Raw genomic sequence first — 22,707 nt, forward strand, 5'->3', positions numbered from 1 at the left:
AGGCGTGTGCACACGCACTCTAGGAGGCCCTCAGGAGAAACATGGTGAACACCGTCGCCGTAGCCGTTCCAGGGACGCCGGAGAGAGCGGCATGATGATGTGGCAGCAGCCATCTTCCCAAGGCTTGTGGAGAGAGAAGGAAGAAAGGTGAGGCACAGAGGTCAAAGCCGTCTGAGACCGGACGCAACAGTTCCTCCCTGCCAATTGATGTAAACCACAGTTGTTGCATTGTCCAACATTATCCGGACTGCTGGACCCTGTAGCCTGCTGCCAAACTGCAAACATGCCAACAGGACCACCCTGGCTTCCAGCCGATTGATGTTCCAGAGAGACTCTTCTGCGTTCCAGCACCCTTGTGCTGTCAGTTCCTGACAGTGAGCTCTGCATCTGTTATGAATACTAGCCAGTCTGGTGATACTAGGGAAACTTACTTTCTCAGATGATCCACATGTAGCCACTACTGAAGTTGGAAGGATACCTTTATCGGCAGGTGGAGTCGAATCGAATAGTCCTGAGACTGCGGTTTCCACCAAGACAGCAGAGAGTCTGGAGAGGACACATATGCACCCTTGCCCATGGCACCACTTCCAGGGTTGCCGCCATTAAACCAAGTACTTTTAGGTAGGACCATAAAGTCGGGCATAGAGTGTTCATCAACAGACACAGCTGTGCCATCAATTTCTGAATACGAGCGTCCAGCAGGAAAACCTTGCCCTGAGGTATTCCAGTGAGGTATTCCAATGACTGAGCAGGCTGAAGACTGCTCTTGGCTAGGTTCATCACCCAGCCGTGCTCCTGCATCAGGGAGATCACCTTGCGGGTCACAGGAGGCTCTCTTCCAGCAACTTGGCTCGAATCAGCCAGTCATCCAAATACGGGTATACAAGGATCCCATCCTTCCTCACCTCTGCTGCAACTACTATCATTACCTTGGAGAAGGTCCTAAGATTGGTGGCCAGACCAAAGAGCAGTGCCCAAAACTGACAATGGCTTCCCAGAACCGCGAATTGCAGAAAACATCGATGATCTAGTTGGATGGGAATGCAAAGATACGCCTCGGATAGATCCAAAGAGGTCAGAAATTCTCCAGACTGCATGGCCATTATCACTGAATGCAAGTTTCCATGTGAAATGTAGTTCCACTACCGGAACCGGCACCCCTTCTGGGGTACCTGGGATGAAAGAATGAGAGCTACCGAAAGGCCGAGTCTTCTGAAAGTCTGCCCCTCTATAGGGTTAGTCCCAAAAAACAAACCAGAAGTCGGTCAAGCGTAGCCACAGATGTGAAAAAACAAACAGAACAAGACCGATTTACCTCCACATTCGCATAAAGATGCAAATTGTTTCTCCTTGTGCGGGAGCATGCTTTCATGTATAGGATAAAAGGAAAAGAATTTGAGATTTGAATGTGATACGAATGAAAGGTGGCTTTTGAAATAGTATTCTACTGTTCCTAACAGAAATTTACCTCCTTATGCTAATGTGGAGGTAAAATACCATTTGTATAATCTGGATGACAGCCCTGATGCAGCCGAAAAGGTGAAACTCGGCCAGAGTCGGGCTTTCTCATTTTTAATCTGTTATATTATTATATTAAATTTTACTTCCAAGGCATTGGTCTTGATTTGGTTTGGTTTTTTCACACCTCTATAGGGTTGAAAATGCTTGGATCCTCTAGTACGAAAGGCGCCATTAGGTTGACAGTATGCTAAGCGGCGACTGAAGCGTGTGTCCAGCTGTTCTTTTTTTTTTTTTTAGGGTCCAAAAAATCTAGGCATCCAAAAAAAAAAATTTGGTGGCCCATTTCTTAGGCATCTTCCCTAAGGAAAGGTGCCGTAAAACTTAAGCGCACAGCAAATACCCAACTTGTGCACAGAAACAGAGGCCCGACTAAGCATCCAAAAATTGGACACACAGCTGGACGCACAAGCCAAACTGATAATCCTGAAGAGGGCAGCCTAACACATAGACAAAGGGCTGGATTTTAAAAACCCTATGCGCATAAATCCAGAGGATTTAGCGCTTAGGGGGGGTTATGTGCTCTGGGCCTATTTTATAAAGGCTCAGCAATGCATGTAAAGCCCTGGGAAGCGTCTACGTCCCTGGGCTTTTCAACAGGGGCGGCACAGGGGCAAGGCAGGGGTGGGGCCAGAGGCCTCCAGCACAGCGGCGATTTGTCGCTGTGCCGGGGGATTGCGTGCCGGCAGGCTACCGGTGCACGCAACCTGTGCCTGCCCCGAGGCAGGCGCAGAAGGTAAATTAAAATTTTGGCGGGTTTAGGATAGGGCTTGGGAGGGATAGGTTAGGGGAAGGGGTGTGAAGGTTAGTTTAGGGGGAAGGGATTGAGGGAAGGCCGCGGGCATCAGCACGCGCAAGATGCACTAGTGTGCACCCCTTTGCGCGCGCGGACCCGATTTTATAACATGCGCGCGCTTGCAAGTGCATGTTATAAAATTGGGTGTACATGTGTGCGTACCGGGTAGCGCACGCATTTACGCCCACGGTACGTTTGAAAATCTACCCCAAAGCGCGTAAAACTCCATTGAGCCCTACTATGTGGCGTGAACCTCAGAGCGGGGCCTAGTTTATAAAAGCTGCTCAACCTGCTAGGCTGCCCCAGTCCCTTAACCTCCCACGTAGTGGAACTAACGTCGGAATGGGAAGCCGAGCACAGAGATTGGAGGAAGCCCTACTCAAGAAACCCTCCTTCTCTGTCTCTGTTCAAATTATATATATAAAACTTACCTGAGCTCAGCCCTTCCTAGCCGAGCACAGAGATGGTCTCTGGCTGTGTGGGGAGAGGGCATATACCATCACCACCACCGTACTTGGCTTCCTGCACCTGCTGCTTTTCAGTTGTTTGAACAGCTAAGTCCACACCAGCAGAAAAAATCAGCTACCGGATCAAGGTACTCATCTGAGGGACCACAGAAATCGCCTCAAGGATTCTCAACTTGTGGAGGGACCATTTGGTATCACCGCAGGAGAGTGGAGTGAATTATATTTTCTTTATTTCTGCTTTTCAAAGTAAAACAATCCCCAGTAGGGAGATGCACGCCTACCATCTGCTGGAGACGGAGAATACTGGCAGGCTGATGTCACTGCTGGTGTATATATAGTACAACGTCAGTTTGCTCTGTCTCGATCTGCTGACAGAGGTGCATAACCCACTGGTTCTGAATTCATCTGACCAGATGCTAAGAATGTTGAAGACATCATCATTGGGCTCCAAGATAATATGGGATGGGGATAGTGTGAACCCTTTAACTTGTGAACCCTTTAACAGATCTTAGAAATTTAGGGGTTAAGCTTGACTTTAACTTAACTTTAGAGCTGTGGTGGGTCAGAAGGTGATTAATTAGGCAACTGAGGCCTTACCTAGATCAACAGGCATTCAGGTTAGTGATTCACATAAGCAGATTTCAAAATTAAATTAAATCCCTGCACATTATCTTACATCTCTGTTCTCCCCCAGCCCTTAACCCCTTTTTGATATGGGTAATTGTCTAGGGAATTTAGATAAGTAAATTTAACTGGTCATCAAGGGGAAAATTTCAAAACCAAAAGTTTAACAGATTAACACCTGAAGCTAGACCCTCTAAAAACTGACCCATTAGAGTCTCAGCTCATTACAGATATTGGAGCAGGGAACATAGGATATTTCTTTAAGATATAAACAGTGCTAAGGGAAATCATCTTATATTTTAAATAATGCAAGTTCTCACACAAATCATTCATATGCTGACAAGCTGGTAGGATATGTCTGGTCACTAATGAATGGTATGTTAGAAAGAAGCATGCTTATAGAGGCTGGCTGGCCAGATAAACTGAATTGATACTGAGTCAAGGTGTAACTTGGAAGGCATCTCAGCATTCAGCTGTAACACTGGAGCAGGCATGGGATCAGGACCCATGAGAGAGTGCAGAGCAAAAACACCAGAGCAGGACCTCAGTGCTGGATACAGATGGGATGGGCTCCACCAGTGGCCCTACCGAGCCTCTTTTTGCTTTCTTCGACTGCTGGTGGAATAGGCTCCACAGACGGACCCCACCAGGCCATCTTCTTTGGTCTCTGGCAGAATGGGCTTTGCTGGTGGCCAGGGGCTGTCACCTGTGCCATTTCCCAAGGGCTGGTGCTCCACTCTAGGTGACTGCCTCGTTTGTCTAATGGAAATGCTAGTCCAGGTGAAGAGTCCCTGCTCTGAGGAAGTAAACTTCTCATCCTGAACTTGCCTTTCAATGAAGGAAAGGGGACCCTGGATCTAAGTTCATGGTGAACGACGATCTATACAGCAACAGCGAGAAGTGTGTGTCACGTACTTCTCTAGAGAAAACCAGTCAGTATGGAAGGCGAAAGATGAGAAGAAGAGGGAGTTGCCTATTTGGTGGCCTGTTTCAGTGATCCAGAAGTCCATAGAAGTCTGGGAGAAAAAGAAAGGTGTGAAGGAAAAATTGAAATACTGGGGGATTCAGGTACATCAAAATCCTTGGGAGTCAGGGAGCCCAGCACCTGTCTAGATTTCCATGCTTAAAAACTGTATATACTGCAATTTACAATTTTTGAACTATTGAGTAAACACTTATTTTGAAACACCATATCTGTGTCAAGCATTTCTTGGTGTCACATCATCTAAATACAGTGTGCTCTGCAGGTTAATCCTCCCCCCTTTCAGAGAATCCACCCCAGGATGTCAGGCCTGAGCTGAGTCTAAGCTCTGGTACTGAGTATGCGCTCCCTGCTTTGCCACTCTCTTCCACACACCCTGTCTTATTATTGCTCTATGGGATCATTTTTAAAAGGATTATCTGTAGGTAAATGGGTCTTTCCTTGCAGAAAAAGCCCCTTTGAAAACTGACCCCTCACTCCCAGTATGGGAAAAAGTACATCAGCTGTCTACAATGTGCACAATTTTCCCTGTGGGCAAAAAGGTTGGCACTGGGTCAGTGTTGGGGTCCTCTGTGTATATTCCCCAGTAGGGAATTTGCACATCGAAAATCTGATGGCAATTTTCAAAATGGCGCACATTTGTGCACATACGTTGGCCCGCACCCATATGCACGCATGCTATTAAATAGCCTGGCCGCTCGCACATGTACGCTCAATTTTAAGTGGGCGTGCGCAAATCCTGCTTCTACTGTGTAAATCAGGAGATTTTAAAAGGGTTTCACCCGATGCTATCCCCAATTTCAGTATTTATTTATTTATTTAAAAACTTTTCTATACCGTCGCTAAGTTATAGTTCATTCCCAGTTCACCCAACCCCTCCCCTCCCTCCCCCATTTTAATAGCTTCACTCCCCGGTTAGCCACGACCTTTATAACCCCACAGATCTGCCTAGTTTTCTTTATTTTTGAACTTACACATCATCCATAACAGAAGTTAAGTTACGCAGCAAGGGACCTCGGTGTGTGCCGGGTCGCGTAAGTATATACGCGCACGTCTCTGGGTCACGTCCTCACCCCTCTTTGAAATCTTTGGAAATGTGCGTGCTGTGGGAGATATGCACATATCCAGGTGGCTTTTAGAATCTGCTCGGTGCCCATGAGCCCGACTTATTTCCATATCCTCTAATTAATGCACGCGCTGGGCTTTTTTAAAATTCACTTTCTCTGTGGGCACATCTGTAACCAGCAGTACTTGCTGAGCTACAAAATCGCTGAGGTGTTTCCCTTCGCAAATGAGCTTGCAGGCCCCTCTGTACAAAGTATATGTGGGCCTGGGAGCTACACTGGAGGACTGAAAATAGCCCTCCTAGTGTTCAAAATGTAGCTAAAAGATTAAACATATTTTAAAAACTACTGAAAATCACTTGATGATTTCCCATTGATACTTGGACCTTTGCGTTACATTACAAAAAAACAAAACAAAACCAGTAACGTTGTCAGAAGGCCTTGAAATCATACTTTACCTTTCCTGATTTGTTTACACCAAATGCCTGTTTAGAAAAATCCAAACCATCTTCTAACCACAACAAAAAAAAAAACAACATCCTGTTATTAAAATGTTCCAAACTCTGACAGGTACCCAAGACCAAGCACATTGTATTTTTCAGTTTCTATAAGGTATGCATGGACTTTGCTCTTTATTCAGCCACTGCATATTTTCTGATCCCAGGGGAAGCAAATGGTTTAAATTAAGTTCAATTAAATTGGCATGACACGTAACTAGGATAACTGTAACTGGGAAACTGAATGCTGGCTCAAATTACACCTAGGTAAGTGCTCCAAACACCACAAGTTCTGAAAGAAAATAAAATGTATAATGAGAATTAAGTCAACAGCTTCGTTCCTAGAAGCATAATTTTAAATCTGCTAACCGGGACACATGGAGGTGTCACATTAGTCTTCCTCTCTAAGGAAATTGCACATTTCCTTGATTTTTGTGCAGGGTGGAGACCACCACACAGAGCAGGGAGCTTTCACTGCATGCATTCTCAGCTCATGAAGCCATCTAGCTAACCATTTCATTTATAAAAGGACCCTGCACGCTTGTCTTCACCAGCTGCAACTATAATAAACTGTACAAAGTTAAGCTATTTAAATAGCTAGGCTTGGATTCTTAAACTGTTTCTTCTCGATTGTTTTGGCTTTCACCATCTTTTCTTTCCAAAGACTCTGTAGGTCATAACCAATGGTCAAACTCCGCTATCAGGCCGAGCGCTCTGCAGCAATATGAACAATGTTATGGGGCCAACCTGAGAAGCAGAAGCACCTGGGAAAAACTGCTCAGACAGCCTCAGACCTCGGACAGTCTTGGAGCTTGCTTAAAGTGAACAAACAGCTACGTGAACTCCCACTGGCCCAGAATCACAAGACACGAGAACATTGCATTTTATATATACCAAGTAGTGCAGGATACAATTGACTTGTGACAGGAGGGAGTCATTTTCAAGGATGCTTGTCAATACAAGCACTAAGTAGAAAACACAAAAGCATCCCACAGTAAGCGCAAAGTGTGCAATGGGTAAAATTTCCACAGACTGCAGACACCAATCAATAAGTAACACCGCTTTATTGTTACACAGCATGCTTGGCCCCGAGGGAGCAGCGCTGCAGCGGTGAGTGGAGGAGGCCGGTCGTGGGGAGCCATGGCCAGCAGACATAACAAGGTGGATACAGGCCTTGTGCTATCATAGGCTGTGAAGTGCCAGTCAAGGCAGATATGACCTTCTGATGCCACAGACTAGGATGTTCTAGTTCTGGACATCAAGGTTATCACCCCTTCTCCAACAGATTGTCATTGGCCATACATAGGGGTCATGAAGGCAGGCTGGTAGCCCAAGCAGAGAAGGACCAAGGACACTGGACCTATTAAGGACTTATTGAACTAGATCAGGGGTGAGGGCAGATGAAAAGGAGACATAGTTGATGTAAATGATACTGGCATGGGTATTTTGATATATAGAACACACATTGTATTAGTTTGCATAGGAAACATTTATGTATTAGATTGTGTGGTATTGGAAGTTTTGTTGAATAAAGCTGTGGCAATTGTATCCCCTACCTGCTCCACTTTTCTTGAATCTTTGGCAAAGCCGCAGCATGCTGCTGGTGACACCACTAAGGAGATTTACTGTTTTAAACTCACAGTTTTGCTTCTGTCTCTGGCACTTACAGTCACTTAGGTAAGATTCACAGATGTGGGCAACTCAACCCAGACCAGGGGGTTCAAACCTGGCTGAACATTGCTTCAGATATTTCCCCTTCCCTCTCATGTGCTTCTTTTGGGAAACAAAACACGCCACACATTAGCTGATTATGCCAGTCACCTGGTATCCTTATCAAGACAGGATTCCTGCACTTGCAGCTCTCTAATACTGTTAACTGTGGAGTAAAAATGCCTTGTCTGTCTCTGAGGGTGTTTCCCATGCTGGGAACTCCATGCGGCTATTTTCTCCTCCCACCTCCATCACAGTCTGTCCAAGACTGAAATGCTGCTCTTTCTTCTCTTCTGTTATCTCCTTCCTCATTGGAGGACATGCTAAACATTCAGTCTTCCATCCTGACTGAATGAACGCTTCTGACAGATTCTGTGTGCTGATTGGCTCTCATACTCTCTTGCTTTTGAATATCTTGGTTGGCAGCTGCTCTCCCCTCCCCCACCTCCAGCCAATAAAATATAATAGTACTGGGTGAGCAGCCACTCAGTTCAATCCCAATCAAAATATTCTAACCTGCACTGTCTGGACCACACTGGAATCTTGCTGCCCCCAGGCCAAGCCAAAGTCTGCAAAATGTTTGTGGGGTGCTACCCATTCCAACGACATGAATTTCCAGCACAGACTGCCTTGGCAAGAAGAGGAGCCTGTTGGAACAGATGTATGAAATCCTGAGGAAGCAGAAGTCTCAGGAGCAGTCGGTGATGAGTCAATGTCACATTCTACAACACAGGTGCAAAGTTGGGAAGAGTGCAAGCACTGCCCTAGGCTTAGACAATTAGTTTGGGTATAAGACAGAGCATGCGTGTTTTAGTTGTGCAAACCTTTCATGTACCTCTTCTGAGGGTTAATTTTCAAGAGTACAAGGTTTGAGAATAGTTTTTCATCCACAGACTTTACACTAAATTTTTATAGTAAAAGTGCATGTTTACCTGGTAATGTGTGCAGGTAGTTTCCCTAGTGAAATTTATGCACATACTTTTAAAAATTTAAATGACTATGAACGCAACGTGGGAACCCCTCCCTATCCCCGACCAGGGGAACGCCTTTCTGGTACGCAGGTAAAAATAAGGCTATGTGTGCATATTTTTATTTGTGGAAATGGCTTTTAAAACTGGATCAGATCACAGAATGTTGTAGGCTTAAGAGTAAGACTCAGATAAGCGTTCACTTCCCATTGTCCTATGCTTCCTGTACCAGGCTGCTCTCTATAGTACAGGTTTGAGCTATCTGGACATCCTAGTAGGGGTAAAGTGGAGATAGAAACTTCAGTTACAGAAGGCAGATATGTGCTGGTTGCATAATAATTGCTCCTCCCTGATGTACAGTACTGCTGCTAAGTTGAGCAAAAGAATGACAAAATGTGCAGTGTTTGAGACACCTTTCTGTTACTTTTTTTATGACATAACTAGGTATGTCACACTCCCCTTACATTTGTACATGTTTTGTTACCTCCTGATACATGTGAAAGTAGCTTTCACAACATAAAATATATTTTTCTTTTCTTTAGCTATTTTTTCCATTAACACCTACAAAGTAAGGTGCAGAAGTTGTTTCAAGAATAAGCAATGTGGTAATTAAAGAATGGGCAAGCATTTTTTGGCTTTTTGACCTTAGTTCGAGTTGACATCACATTTGGAGTATACTCAGTGCAGCTTCTCCATTCCATTCCAGATGTTGATGATGTCAGGAGAGCTCTCTGCATTTTAGGAAATGAGGATCATGCACCTTGTAATGAAGCTGTTAATGAATAATACAATTGCAACTGTAAGACAGACAAGACCTCAGAGCCTTGCTTTTCCGACATAGGATGTAATTATTTTTATTTACCAGACTTGGCAAATAACTTTTGCCCATTTTTCTAAGTCATGATTTTGGGTGAATAAACCCCAAATGTAATTAGCAACATTAAATGCTTAGCTCAAAAAAGTAACTTAATACTTTACAAGCACTGAACATGGCTGAGTGATTTAAACCATTCAGGATGTTAATTATTACTCCACAAATCCTAGGGTCCCTAGAATATGAGTACAGAGAAATAAATGAAAATTAGCCATGTGAAAACACACCAAAACATGACTTTTGCTGATATACACTAGAATTGTTTTATGAAGAAGATTTCTCAGAACCAGGTGTACTAAATAACTTTTCTACCTAATTTTCTATGTCCATAGATTTTCCAGATGTTTCACAAAACAGAAATGATACGGGACTCTTTTCCCCAGACAGAAATCTGTGCAGAGCAATGTGAAAGATAAGAAGTAACAGACGCATAACCCAGGGGGGAAAGCAAACAGCAGCTGAGTCCTTCTAGTACCCACTCTTTTCTCTTGAATCTTCAGCAGTAATACAGTAGTTTTGCTGAGCTTGGCAAACTTTGCACGCTCCACTCACGGCTTGTCAGCCAGGGATGCAGTTTGTTCCTGGTTTCAGGTTTCAAAGTGTAACTCAAGCATCGGCCCCTACTTAACAGCATACTAGAAATGAATGGGACAGCTCCCTGGAAGGATAACAAGGGGTTTTATGCTTGCGCTACATAAAGTGTACTTTAAAAAAAGGCTTTTTAAAATGTAGGGTTTTTTAATTTAGTTTTCATTTGCAAAGGTAAAATTGCTAATGACAAATGAAAACTACTTTGAGTCACTGAATTCCAAACAAATACATTTACATTAAATAGCAGTTCAATAACTTATACAAACTTCTTAACTTGGAAATTGTCCATTCATGCCTAGGCGTTATCCACGCATCCCTCTGCATCACTGAAATGTGAACAGCCTGACCACAGACTGCAGCTAGTTACAAACAAATGATATTCTCTAGTACAATACAGTGCTCCTGCCTCCTCTTTCCCTACAGTGTAAAAAAAAAATAAAAATAAAATAAAGGGTTCACTTAGGGAGAGGGGTAAGTGGAGGACTGGGGGGAAATGAGCTACCTTAAAGATTTCAGGCAATGCTCACCTTTTGTCCATCCATTCCTGAAACACCAGGAGCTCCATCAGAACCCTGCAGGAATATACACACTCAAGCTCAGTATGTTATACACGGATCATAACGTATTTCAACATTATAAAAACAATTGTGTGGCAGAAATGCTTTCTTTGCTGTAACTCTTCAGCTAAAATTACACAGTCTGTTTGGTGGCTCTCATCCAATGCTGCTTGACTTGTGGGTCAGAAGTCCAAAAGCGGGCTGGAAGCCTCCGAAGACGGCACGCAGGTGAGTCAGAACAGAAAGGCTGCACTGGGAAACTCAAAGGCATCACAATACAGGGCAGGCAGGCTGCCTCTTGTATTATTTTCCCAAGCGTAAAGAATGAGGAGTTACTAAGACTGCCAGTTCCAAATTTATCTGGCACTTAGAGGAGAAGATGCTGAAAGCGCAAAAGTTGATGCCAAAACAACAAAAAAGACAAAACAAAGAATAAACTAAACAAAAACTGCAAAATATGAATTCAAAACCAGAAAGAATGTCAAAGTCCAAAAACATTTATTCCACAGCATCAATAAATGTGGTGTGTTGTGTGCACGTGACAGGCGTTTCTGCCATGCAGAGGTTCTGCAGTCAGATCCCGGAACATGCAAACAGCTTTCCATGGAAATTCCCAAGTAGGGTTGACTCAGCACCCTTCATTCCAATATGAAGAGTTTTATGAACTTTCGCAGAAGGGTATGAGGTGGTTTCAGCTAAAATCTGCTTATCACAGCGCCAAATAAAAATTGACAGACATTCCCCAAACATCCACAACACATTTGCCAAGATTTGCAGTTCTGTAAGACTGCTTTTCACAAAACTAAATAGCTCTCTTGAGAACCTACATGACTAGAATACGTTACATTTGCACGGTGACTGGAAAACAGGGAATTTTAGCCTTTTTGTTTGGGCAGAACTTTGATTTACAGTATATTATAGTCAGCCAGGGAGGCCAAGGTCCAAGTGATAGCAGTTAACAGTGACCCGTGATTCTCGTCAAAATTTAGAGGTGATAATTCAGTCAACTATAAAAACAGAAAGTAGCTCCTTTAGACTTAACAACCAAACTATTTTAGTCAAAACTTTATAATTAATTTTCAGCATAAAATTCCATGACCAAAAGCAGAGTAACACAGTTTCTTATTTATAGAGTGCTATGCAACAGTGGGATTTTCCCCAGATATTATATCTTCGCTCATTCCCTCATAGGAGGGCAATTTCAAATAGCCCATAGACTTGTATATTACACAGGAACTTTTAGCATGTGCACTTTAGGACAATTTTAAAAAAGAAATGACTAGCGTTGCACCTGCTATTCACGTGGTGGCAGAAGGGAGGACAAAACAGCATGTGCACATATAAAAATCAAATGCACATGCACAGTTTTCTTCCCTGATCTAAACATGCCCCAGGAATGCATCTTTCTTCCCATGGCTAAAAGTACAAGCACAATGGAGCCTGCAAGTACTGTTAGCTGAGGAGAACAATATTCAATCAGGCCATTTTAACCGGGTAAGTACTTATGTACTTGGATAAATGTCTTTGAAAATTGCCCTCACAGAGTTCCAGGGCTTCGGATCATGGACAGCATAGAAAGAACCAGTCACCTAGTACAGCACATTCAAACCAGTTGGCTTCCAGAAAACAAGAAAAAAAGTATACTAGTTGCCAGAGAAAAATATAATTGCAGCAACAAAGAGAGGAAGTGGAGAGGGAAGAGCCATGGGGAAGGGGAAAGAGTTGCAGGGTAGGAGGTAGAGGAGAGGTGATGAAAAATATAAGAGCTGTAGGTAGGAAAGGTTGGGGTTGTGAGAGAATCATGAAAAGGAAAGGGGAAGAAGCCATTGGGGATGGAGGGAGGGGAAGGAAGGGAAAGTGTAATGGGGAGGAGGGCAAGGAGAGGAGAGATCCACCCACAAGGAAATGAAGGGTAGGGAAGAGAGCCATGATGAAGGAAGAATGGAGGGGAGGGAGCTTTGTAGGGGTGGGAAGTGGAGGAATGGGCAAAGGGAATTTAGAGATCCTATCAGATCTCTACCAGGAAGAATGGTCCAACCTAGAATGGGAAGGAACAGAATAGCTAGTGCACACCATTCTCAATCTCCCCTTTGTGGGAGATTGAGAATGGTGTGCTCCTAGCCTACATAAGCCCTAGCCACCATTTGCTTGTGAGGAATTTTTAGTTGACACTTTCAGGGGCAGCATATCCATGGCTGTTTCCTGGTTTTGATTATTTTTAAGGAGAAAGGTCTCTGGGTTTTCTAGGAGTGAGGTCTGAGTTCAAAAAGGAGACAGAGAGCCTTTACATTTGTAGAAGACCATGTTTTTGAAATCTTTCCTTCCACCCTCCTCCTCATATTTTGATTTCCCTTTTAAGATTTTTGTTTAACATGCCTGAGGACTCACCCTGAGGCTCAGTGTATGCCATCTAAAGGAATGGTGTCTCTCAATCAAAGAGCATGGGTGAACTTTAACTAGCTCTAGAGTGGAATGGGTCATCATCCATTCCTGGAGGAAGGAGTAGAGTGGAGAGGAGTGACATGGATGTGTTATTAGAGCTCTGTTGTTAAAGCTGAGAATTAGCAATCTGTTATAAATGGAGTTGCTGAAGATAGCAATCTGTTATTATTTAGAATAGTTGTGGGTGGATCCTTGGACCAGTAGCAGGTGACCACGCCCTCGGGGGAGATCCCAAGAGGGACCACTAGTCAGGCTTAGTGTAGGAGACAGATACACACTAGTTCTTTTATTAGACAATATAGTAAACCACCAGAGGTGGCAGTAGTGAGATGAAAGCGCCCGGCTGGGCTGTAGTCCCTCAGGTATTGGAACAGCGATCCCAAGGTGGCTGAGCTGTAGAGAAATTAAGAAAGTGAGTTGATAGGATATGCAGAGTTCTGGAACAAGTCCTTGATGATAACACTCACACCATAGTCTCTTGAGGCAGCCCAGGAGTTGGAATGCGGTAGGCCCTCGAGGAGCGTATACCTGGTCCCAGGGAAAGCTCTGAGAGATAGATGGAAACTCACTAATGTTGTAAGCAGCGATGACTTCTTAGCAGAAGTGGTATTCAGGAGCTGGTCTGGGACGGGAGCCCTCGAGGAGTGAGTACCGGTTCTGGATTGTGACCTGAAAAGAAAAAGAGAGAGCGAGGCCCCCGAGGAGTGGGTACCTCTAGTGAAGTCCGAGAGGAGCAGAGTAGCTAGGGTTGCGGAGGAGCGAATCCCATCCGCAGCGACCTGGAGGAAGCTAGGTAAACCTATCCCTTGCTAACTCGTCTTGTTAGCGAAAACTGAGACCTAAATATCTGGAGCTGATTGGCATCATCTCAGGGGGACCCCTGAGGTTCGCGCCAATGCCGGCACATCAGTCGGGCCGCTAAGCACGTGCGCCCTTAGGCATCTGGTCAACATGGCGGCTTGCAGCATCGAGCCAGGTCCAGGGACGCCGGAGGAGGATGGCCTGGAGATGCCGCAGCGGCTAGCCTTCCATTAACCCCGGAGGGAGTCGCCAATGAGGTAAGGTGGGCGGAGCAGAGACATCGGACAGCGACGGACACAACTGGATGTGAGCCCTTAGGATGTGGCATGGTTGACACAGTCTACTAGGCTAACCCAATAGGCCCATGCTGACAGCTGGTGGACGTGCACTTACTTGGAATGGAACTGGAGCTTCACCTGTACCAACGCCCTTTTCCCACGAGTTAAGCCTTTGGATTCCAGGGGCAGGGCTTAGCTGAGTGTCCCTTAAAGAATGGTCAGAGAGGGTCCTGGTACGAGCAATGGTCAGGGCAGGCAGTGAGCACATGATATCCACATCCAGGCCAAGGGTCAGAGCAGGCAGCAATCCAAGAGAGAAATCAGAATCCAAGGCAGAGATCAAAATCAAAGAATCAGGCCAAGACAGGCTAGATGAACAAAGAAGAGACACTAAGGGTAAGACATTTGAATGAACTAGACAAGGCAAAACAGAACTCTGAGGACCAGGGCAAGGTAAAGGCAAGGAATAAGGCAAGGAGGGCAAAGCAAGGGCACAAACTAGGCAAGGCAAGATAGCAGGAACACGAAGAAGGCACTGGGACAAAAGAAAAGGTGCAAGAACAGTAAGATGAGGCACGGGGAACTAGCAACATGCACTGCAAGGCAGAAGGACCTTTTGTTGAGGCAATGTTGGTAGTCTGAAAAAGCTTTAAGTAGGCAGGCGCCAATGATGTCATCCAAGGGCACCATGGAACTTTCCCGCTGTTATGCACAGGCTTGTGGACCCTTGGGCTGACGGGAGGATGGAATACCTTGAGATGATGGTCCGTAGGTTCTCCCGTCAGGTGGCGAGGCAGGAACAGAGGATGTGACCAGCTGACCCTCGGCACAGGAGACAGAGACGACTGTGAAGGCAGACGAAGAGTGGTGAGATGAAGAAAGGAAGTGTGTCTTCGCCACTGGAAGCCTGCAATCCCCCCAGGAGGAGCCTGTAGGGACCCAGACTGCTGGGACTTAGGTGGACCTTTGAGAGGTCAAGGAATCGATGCAAGGGCTGACTGGAGCTTTGCCCTGGAAGCCCACGGTCCCCCTGGGAGGAGCCCGTAGGGACCCGGACCGCTGGGACTTAGGCGGGCCCTTGGAGACGGTAGTCCAGAAGAAGTCCAAGATCAGTGCCAGAGGGTCGTCGCTCACCAGTCCAAAGTCGCGCACCGAAGGTTCACCACTTGCCAGTCCAAAGTCACACACCAGAGAATCACCATAAGCCAATCCGAAGTCAGGAACCAGGGAATCACCGTCAGCCAATCCGAAGTCAGGAACCAGGAACACCAAGACGAAACAGGAACAAGGATCCGAAGCACAAGGAACTCACCGAAGCAAGCAGACTAGACAGCGAGGTCCCTTTAATTCTGGTGAGGAGGCGTGGCCTCGTGCCTAAGATGGCGGCGGCCATCTTGGATCTCGGGCCGCGGAGGAGAGCTGCTTGCTGCCTCGAGGGAGGAGCAGGACGGCTCCTAACCCGGCGGCTAGCCCGGAGGTCCGCGCCAATGCGCGGGTGCACCGGGCCCAGGCGATGGGCAGTCTGCCCCAACGCTGCAGCCGGCGGCCCGGCACGGAAATCAGGTAGGGGGCTGCACCTGCGGACGGCCACGGGCGCGCAACACAACACCCACCATGGGCTCTTTAAGAATAGGTGCGCGTTATGCGCCTAAGGAGGCCCTGGATGGAGCAGGAGCATGGCGACGTCCAGGAGTGGCATCAGCGTGAGTGTGGCTGATTGCGGGGCTGTCCCACAGCCGGCGAAACATTACAAGGAGATTTTATGAACCAATGCTTAGATTCACTGTCATCTCAAGGAAGTAAGAGAAAAGGAATAAACCAGATACTCATCAGGTATCACATAAGTAATAAGGAGAAGAAGTAAGACGAACTACAGGAGAGGTAGGAGATACTGGAACTTTGTCTATGGGATATGATCAAATTGAGTAAAAGACTATTCCTTATTAATTGGAAATGAGCTTATCAACTGCCCCAAATTGGAAAGGAAGAGAAATTTCATCTATTAATTGGAATCTACCCATAAATATAAATTGATGGAAAGACAGAAGATCACAAATTTATTCAAGAAGTATATTTTGCAATTATTAAAACTGTAAAGAACTTTTTCCATCAACTACAAAAGTTATCAGTAAAAGTTATGCTGGAGACCATCTAATGTTACCAGCATGGTTATTGATGTTGTTAACATTTAACTGACCATCGGTGGGATTTGACTTGAAGAAATGCAGAGGATCTAGAATAGAATTCTTCCCCTGCTCAGGGAATCTTGGACACTCAGATGAATTAACAGCTTGGGAAGATTTAACGTTAAGAGATTGTGTTTCAGGTGTGGTTCCTGGGGCTTTATCTTGGATTATGAACCCAGAGGTTACAGGAAAGAAAGAACAGGGTGGAGAGGGAAGATGAGTATGAGGGGGAAGTGAGCAGAGATGAGTGACTTGAGTGAAGAGAAATTGTGACCCTACAAAGAGGAGGAAGAGAAGCACAAGCACATCAAAGGGAGGTAAGAGAAGCTGCAGAGTGGAAAGAGAAGGAAATAAAGGAGGAGAGGAAATAAAGGGGGGATGGTAAGAAGAAAGAGGAAAGGAAAAATCTGAGAGGGAGGGTGAAGTAGGGAGTTACTTAGAACAGCCTAACCCATGGCTTCTCAAATCTGCCCTCGGGATCCCACAGCCAGATGGATTTTTAGGATATCCACAATGAATATGCATGAGATAAATACACAAATGTATCTCATGCACATTCACTGTGGATATCTTGAAAATCCGACTGGCTGTGGGGTCCCTAGGACAGGTTTGGGGAAACCCTGGCCTAACCACACCTAAGATAGACAGATGAGAGGAAAAGCCTTGGGGGAGGGGAATGAGGCCTTGAGAGATGGAACACAGTGATGGAGGAAGCTCATTAACAAAAGCTTTGCACACATCTGCCTAGTTCCAATCAGCAGTACTGCAGATTCTCATGCAACTACAGGAGGACGTTTCTAAAACACATTTCACATCTATAGTTTCAACTAAACTTGGCACGTCTGAATTTCTATTCAGAACCTCTTCACCATGATCAGTTAGGGAAGGAACCTGATATGTACAGGGTAGTTAAGTATGTCCATCAGTTACTGTAGACAGTGCGTAGCAGAACAGTAGTCCTAACCTAAAGCAACTGTATGCCATCAATAAATGGATTAGCTATTATTTCACATTCTGCAGGTCTATTAAAAATCTATTGCCAAAAGCACAAAGTCCTTAACCCCTGTTGACCTACAACTAGGCAATTTTTACTTTCTTTTGCTTGGAAGAGTTTTAACAGATGCCAAACTACCTATTTGCAAAAAAATGTTATGTCTTGATTGTCTAGGAGATTCAGAAACAAAGAATAATAGCTTTTCCATCTGTGACTTGTTTAATTATTCCCATTCAAATTTCTGATTTTTTTTTCAGCTTTAAGTACATCCTATATTTTCTAAAACAACTTTTTGACCTATATCTTTTATCCTCACTAGTAGCTGTGTAAAGTACTGACAAAGTGACACCTAGTTGTTGTTTCCACTCCCAATAATACACACTGAGTATAGCTGTAATGGTGCTAGCCCGTAAAATCCTATGCTTATTCCATCAGACTGCAGCAGTCAGTCCAGATGAATGTAAATAATGCTGAATTTGCTCACAGGAAGCAAGCTCTCCGGTTACCACAGAAACAGGAAGACAAGGACAGGCCACCTGAGCACAGTCAACCCAAGACCATTTATCAGCAACACCTACACTCTTTGTTTCTTCTGGTCCATTTTTTTTTTTGGTCATATGGCACTGATCTACTCCAGCAAAGGACATGTATTCAGCTTGAAACATGATCTCACTTGCACAATGTTTTAAGTTTGGTTTCATAGTTTTTTGACAGTGCTTAAATAGGAAAATTGTGGGCACCTTTTAACCTGCAAGTTCAACAGACAGATTGAAAACAGTCTGCTCTGAATTGCTAGAATTTCCTATAATAGAGGAAATTAGAAATCTTAAGTCTTACATTATGCAGTCGTTTCTTGGGAAGACAAACTCCAGACTAAATTTAACTGCTTCAATGTGGCCTACGGTAGCTAATTCCCCTCAATGTTTCTGCTCTCAATTTGTCACTCACAAGTCTAATCACTTTCACAGTAGTTGTTATTTGTACCATACCTTTTGTCCTGGAGGCCCCTGAGGTCCCTGGAAGGGGAAAAAAACAATTCAGTTAGCATAATATTATATTTGGTTTACATTTAAGTGATCAATAACTGTGCTGGATATAAAACCAACTGACATTCTCTGCATTCAATACAGATGACCATTTTCTCTTGGGAGCATCTTTTAAATATTTTCCCTTCATCTTTTGGACAATGATACCATTACAGTCTGTGATTCAGACTTTTATCTTTCTTTTTTCCTCTTTTTGATTTCTATCCCATCTGTTTTCAGATCAAGCCCTGTTGAAATGATCAGAGGTACTCGTCTGGTACCAGAAAAAAACAGGGGCAAACCTAGAGCACAGACGACTTTACAGAAGCAACATTTAATCAAATAAACACATAAAAAACCAAAATTTATATATAGTGTCTGAAAAACCACCACTGATCCCATAGAAGGAAATAAATAAATAATTTGCACAGCAACCCAATTATTCTATACTATATAAACGTGATTACAGGTGTTCAGAGATTGTTCTATGAATAATTATTCTTTTCATTCATCGGTAACATTCATGTTAAACTGGATACTTTTATTGGATGAAGACATTTCAAGAGCAGTTTCAAAGGAATGACATACGGTGCTTTCAGAAAGTTTTCAGACCCCTTCACTTTTTTCCACATTTTGTTGTTACAGCCTTATTCTAAAATGGATAATATGCATTCTTTTCCCGCCTCCATCTATACACAATTCCACATAATGACAAAGTAAAATCAAGTTTGTAGAAATGTGTGCAAATTAATTAAAAAAAACAAAACAGACAAACTGAAACATCACATTTACATAAGTATTCAGACCCTTTGCTATGACACTCAAAGTTGAGCTCAGGTGCATCCTGTTTCCATTGATCATCCATGAGATGTTTCTCCAACTTGATTGGAGTTCCCCTGTGGTACATTCAGTTGTTTGGACATGATTTGGAAAGGCACACACTTGTTTATATTAGGTCCCACAGTTGACAGTGCATATCAGTACAAAATCAATGCCATGAAGTTGAAGGAATTGTCTGTAGACCTCTGGGACAGGATTGTGTCGAGGCACAGATCTGAGAAAGGGTTCAAAACAAATGCTTCAGCATTGAAAGTCCTGAAGAACACAGTGGCTTCCATCATTCTTAAATGGAAGACGTTCGGAACCAGCAGGACTCTTCCTAGAGCTGGCTGCCCAACCAAACTGAGCAATCTGGGGAGAGGAGACTTGGTCAGGGAGATGTCCAAGAACCCAATGGTCACTCTGACAGAGCTCCAGAGTTCCCCTGCTTTTATTTTATCTTGCGGGTGAGAGGGAGAGAGGATAAGGGTATTAGTGGCACACTATTTTGTTTTTCTTTCAATTATCCAAGTAACTTTAGATCAGCTATTTGCATACCTGGAAACTCTCTGGATTTGGCCCAGAGACTCCAGAATTCTGGAGGAATTGCTGGGTCTCTGCACCAATATCCAAAATCTCCAGGTACTCCTTCCTGCAAAAGCAGGCCCCAGAAGAAAATGGTGCGGGAACCACGTAGGTAGGAAGGATGAGGAGTGTTGGACACACGCCGAGAAGGGCAATGTCTGTCCCAGTCACAGGGCTATGCTGTATGACAGCATAGCCCTAAATGGTGGCCAAAAAAAGTGGCCTTGTAGCAGGGCTGCCACGGACACCATCCCAAGGCAGCCCAAGATGATCAGAGCTGCCGCGGATCTCATCCCACAGCAGCCTAAGAAAAGGAGGTCTGCCAACAGCGCCACAACAGACCCAATCTCGTGGTGGCCTGAGGAGGACCAGAGGTGAGGGGAGGCCAGGGTCCTGACTGAGTGTGTGTTTGTATGAGAGTGAATACTTGTGTGTATCAGAGTGAGAGAGCATGTGAGTGTGAGAGCCTGTGTGTGTGTGTGTGTATGTGTGTGTGAGATTGGAGACAATGTGTGCAAATGAGAGTCTGAGTGTGTGTGTATGTGTGTGTGATGGAAACAACATGTGAGATTGAGAGCCTATATGTGTGTGTTTATGGGAGGAAGGGAAGAAGGGAAAAAGACAGGAAGAAAGAGAAGAAACAGAAAGAAAAAAAAGAGATCCTGAAAAAGAAATTAGAAAATAACCAAGAAGTGGAACATGGAAAAAAGAGGCTGGGATCAACTGATTAGAAAATAAGATCAGACAACAAAGATAAATTAATAAATAAATACTTTTGAGTTTTTAGTGACTGGCATATCCAACTTTGGGAATGTGCATTAGATATTTGTATTTTTCTCTTTATTCAGTATTCCACTGTTCAGAGTCTGTTTTTTCGGGCTTTCCATTTCAGTTTTGACTGCATGTTTCTGTTTCTAATTTGTAGTTCTTTATTCTCTATTCCTTATTTTATTTATTCAAAAGCTTATATTCTACTCCCTCAACTCCATAGAATGTTCAGTGCCGATTACAATAATAATTCCAAATTAATACAACATATCACAAATAACTTAAAATAACACACAATCATAAAACATAATCATCAATCAAATGCTTCCTGAACATTATTGACTAACTGCTTTCTGAAAGTTTGAGATCTAAGTTGATCAGGAAAAGAATTCCACATAACATTTGTAACATATGAGAATACACAGGCCTTGGTTCTTTGTAAGTGATAAGCATTATTTGTTGGTACCCTTAAAAATGTTTTGTGAGCTGATCATAAGTTACGACTGGGTCTGTACCATTCCACCTTTCTTTTTACAACACATTTCTCTCCTGAAGTCAAAAGCTTATGTACTATGGTAATAATCTTAAATTTAGATCTCAACCTCACTGGCAGCCAATGTAGTTCCTTAGTGCAGGTTGAATATGATTGCTCAGACTCAGTCACATAAGGATATGTATGACAGCATGTTGAATCAACTGCAACACATGGAAAAACTAGGTAAACATACATAAAGGGAGCTGCAATAATCTAGCTGACCTAGAACCAAGGCCTAGAATGTAGTCCTAAACTTATCTTTCGGTAAGATATGTTTAAGTGGTTTTATCAACTTATAAAAGGAAGATTGTGCTACTCAATGAACATGTGAGTGTAAAGTAAGCTGAGAATTCAGTTGGACTCCCAGACTCTTTTCCTCGGTTAGAATAGGCAAAACAATGTTCTTAACTATAAGGGGAGAAACATCTGGAATGAATGCTGGTAAACCCACTCACATCAATCTTGTTGTAAGATTGAAAACTAACCTGTTCTTTGCTAACCATTGCTTTACCCTCATCATACATGCTTGAAAAATGGACACTGGGAATCTACCATCTTCATCACATGGAATACAGATTTGCACATCATCGGTATAAAGGTTGATGTGTGTTCTGTATGTGTGACTGAGGTGCAGTATTTCTGTTAGCATGTAGTTTCTCTGTAGGGATTTGCAGCAGTATGGCTTGCTCTGTTTCCCCAGTAGGTGGTGTATTAGTGTTCTAGGGCTTGGTATTTGCATTGTTGCCTTTTCTTAGATAAGGTTGCTTCTGATTGAGTCCAGAGATTTAGTTCTGGTATGAATGGTACGGATTGTTCAGTGTTTGAAAGATGGACAAACCCTTTGAATGTCAGCTTCTGCTTACTGTATGTATTTATTTAGATTTAGCTCATGCCTTTTTATTTGTAGCTCCAGGTGAATTTCATTCAGGTACAGTAGGTATTTCCTTGCCCTCAGAGGGTTTACAATCTGTGGTACTCAGTACTGCAGCTTAGAAATCCCGCAGTATTTTTCCTGGTGGTAAAACACCACCAGGGAAAATACCACGGCTTACGTGCCCAATCTTGGGACCCTGCAAAGGCAGCCTGATGGCCTGGGGGGGACGACCGAAATTTAAAGGTCCCGAGTGGCAAAGGAAACCCCACCCCCACCAAGTACTCAACAAAGCCTGGGGGTCTCAGGAGATTTCTTGTCCCACCTCGCTTCAAGTGTAGCACATCCACACAGACCCAGTTTTCCCGCTCAAACTTGTCCCCTTTTGGTAAACACCCCCTACCCCAGCTTTTACCTAGATTACCCTAGTGGTCCAGTGTGTAGGTATTAAAATCTGGCCCAGACTGTTCTGATGTCACTTTGAGAAAGCACATGCTACACTTGGAGGTGTCGAAGTTGTCATTCTTTCTAAATACAATGAGTTATAATCAGGGGCAGACTGCAGGGAAATATCAGCCTGGGGGATTTTTTTCAAAACCAGCTCACAGGGAATCTGTCAAGACATCCTTGTGCTTTCCCTGCAGCATGTGTTTCAACGGTTCCCAAAAGCATGACAAACTGACCTGTCAGAGGTACATCATGTGACCTGGAGCCTGACAGAACTGAAGCAAAATATCTCCAACATAAATTTCACA

At 44.0% G+C, this 22,707-nt stretch overlaps 1 protein-coding gene across 2 annotated transcripts in view; it reads right to left on the minus strand.

Moving 5' to 3' along the window:
* COL25A1 (collagen type XXV alpha 1 chain) overlaps nt 1-22,707 on the minus strand; it is a 971,115-nt gene that overhangs the window by 238,627 nt on the left and 709,781 nt on the right. For both annotated transcript variants that reach the window (XM_029596536.1, XM_029596528.1), the window contains exons 11-12: nt 18,339-18,365; nt 10,619-10,663 (exon numbers count right to left, since the gene is read on the minus strand). In XM_029596536.1, the coding sequence (XP_029452396.1) occupies nt 10,619-10,663; nt 18,339-18,365 (72 nt within the window). The remainder of the gene's footprint in view (nt 1-10,618; nt 10,664-18,338; nt 18,366-22,707) is intronic.

This window comes from Rhinatrema bivittatum, chromosome 1 (genome assembly GCF_901001135.1).
Source record: "Rhinatrema bivittatum chromosome 1, aRhiBiv1.1, whole genome shotgun sequence".
Classification (NCBI taxonomy): domain Eukaryota; kingdom Metazoa; phylum Chordata; class Amphibia; order Gymnophiona; family Rhinatrematidae; genus Rhinatrema; species Rhinatrema bivittatum.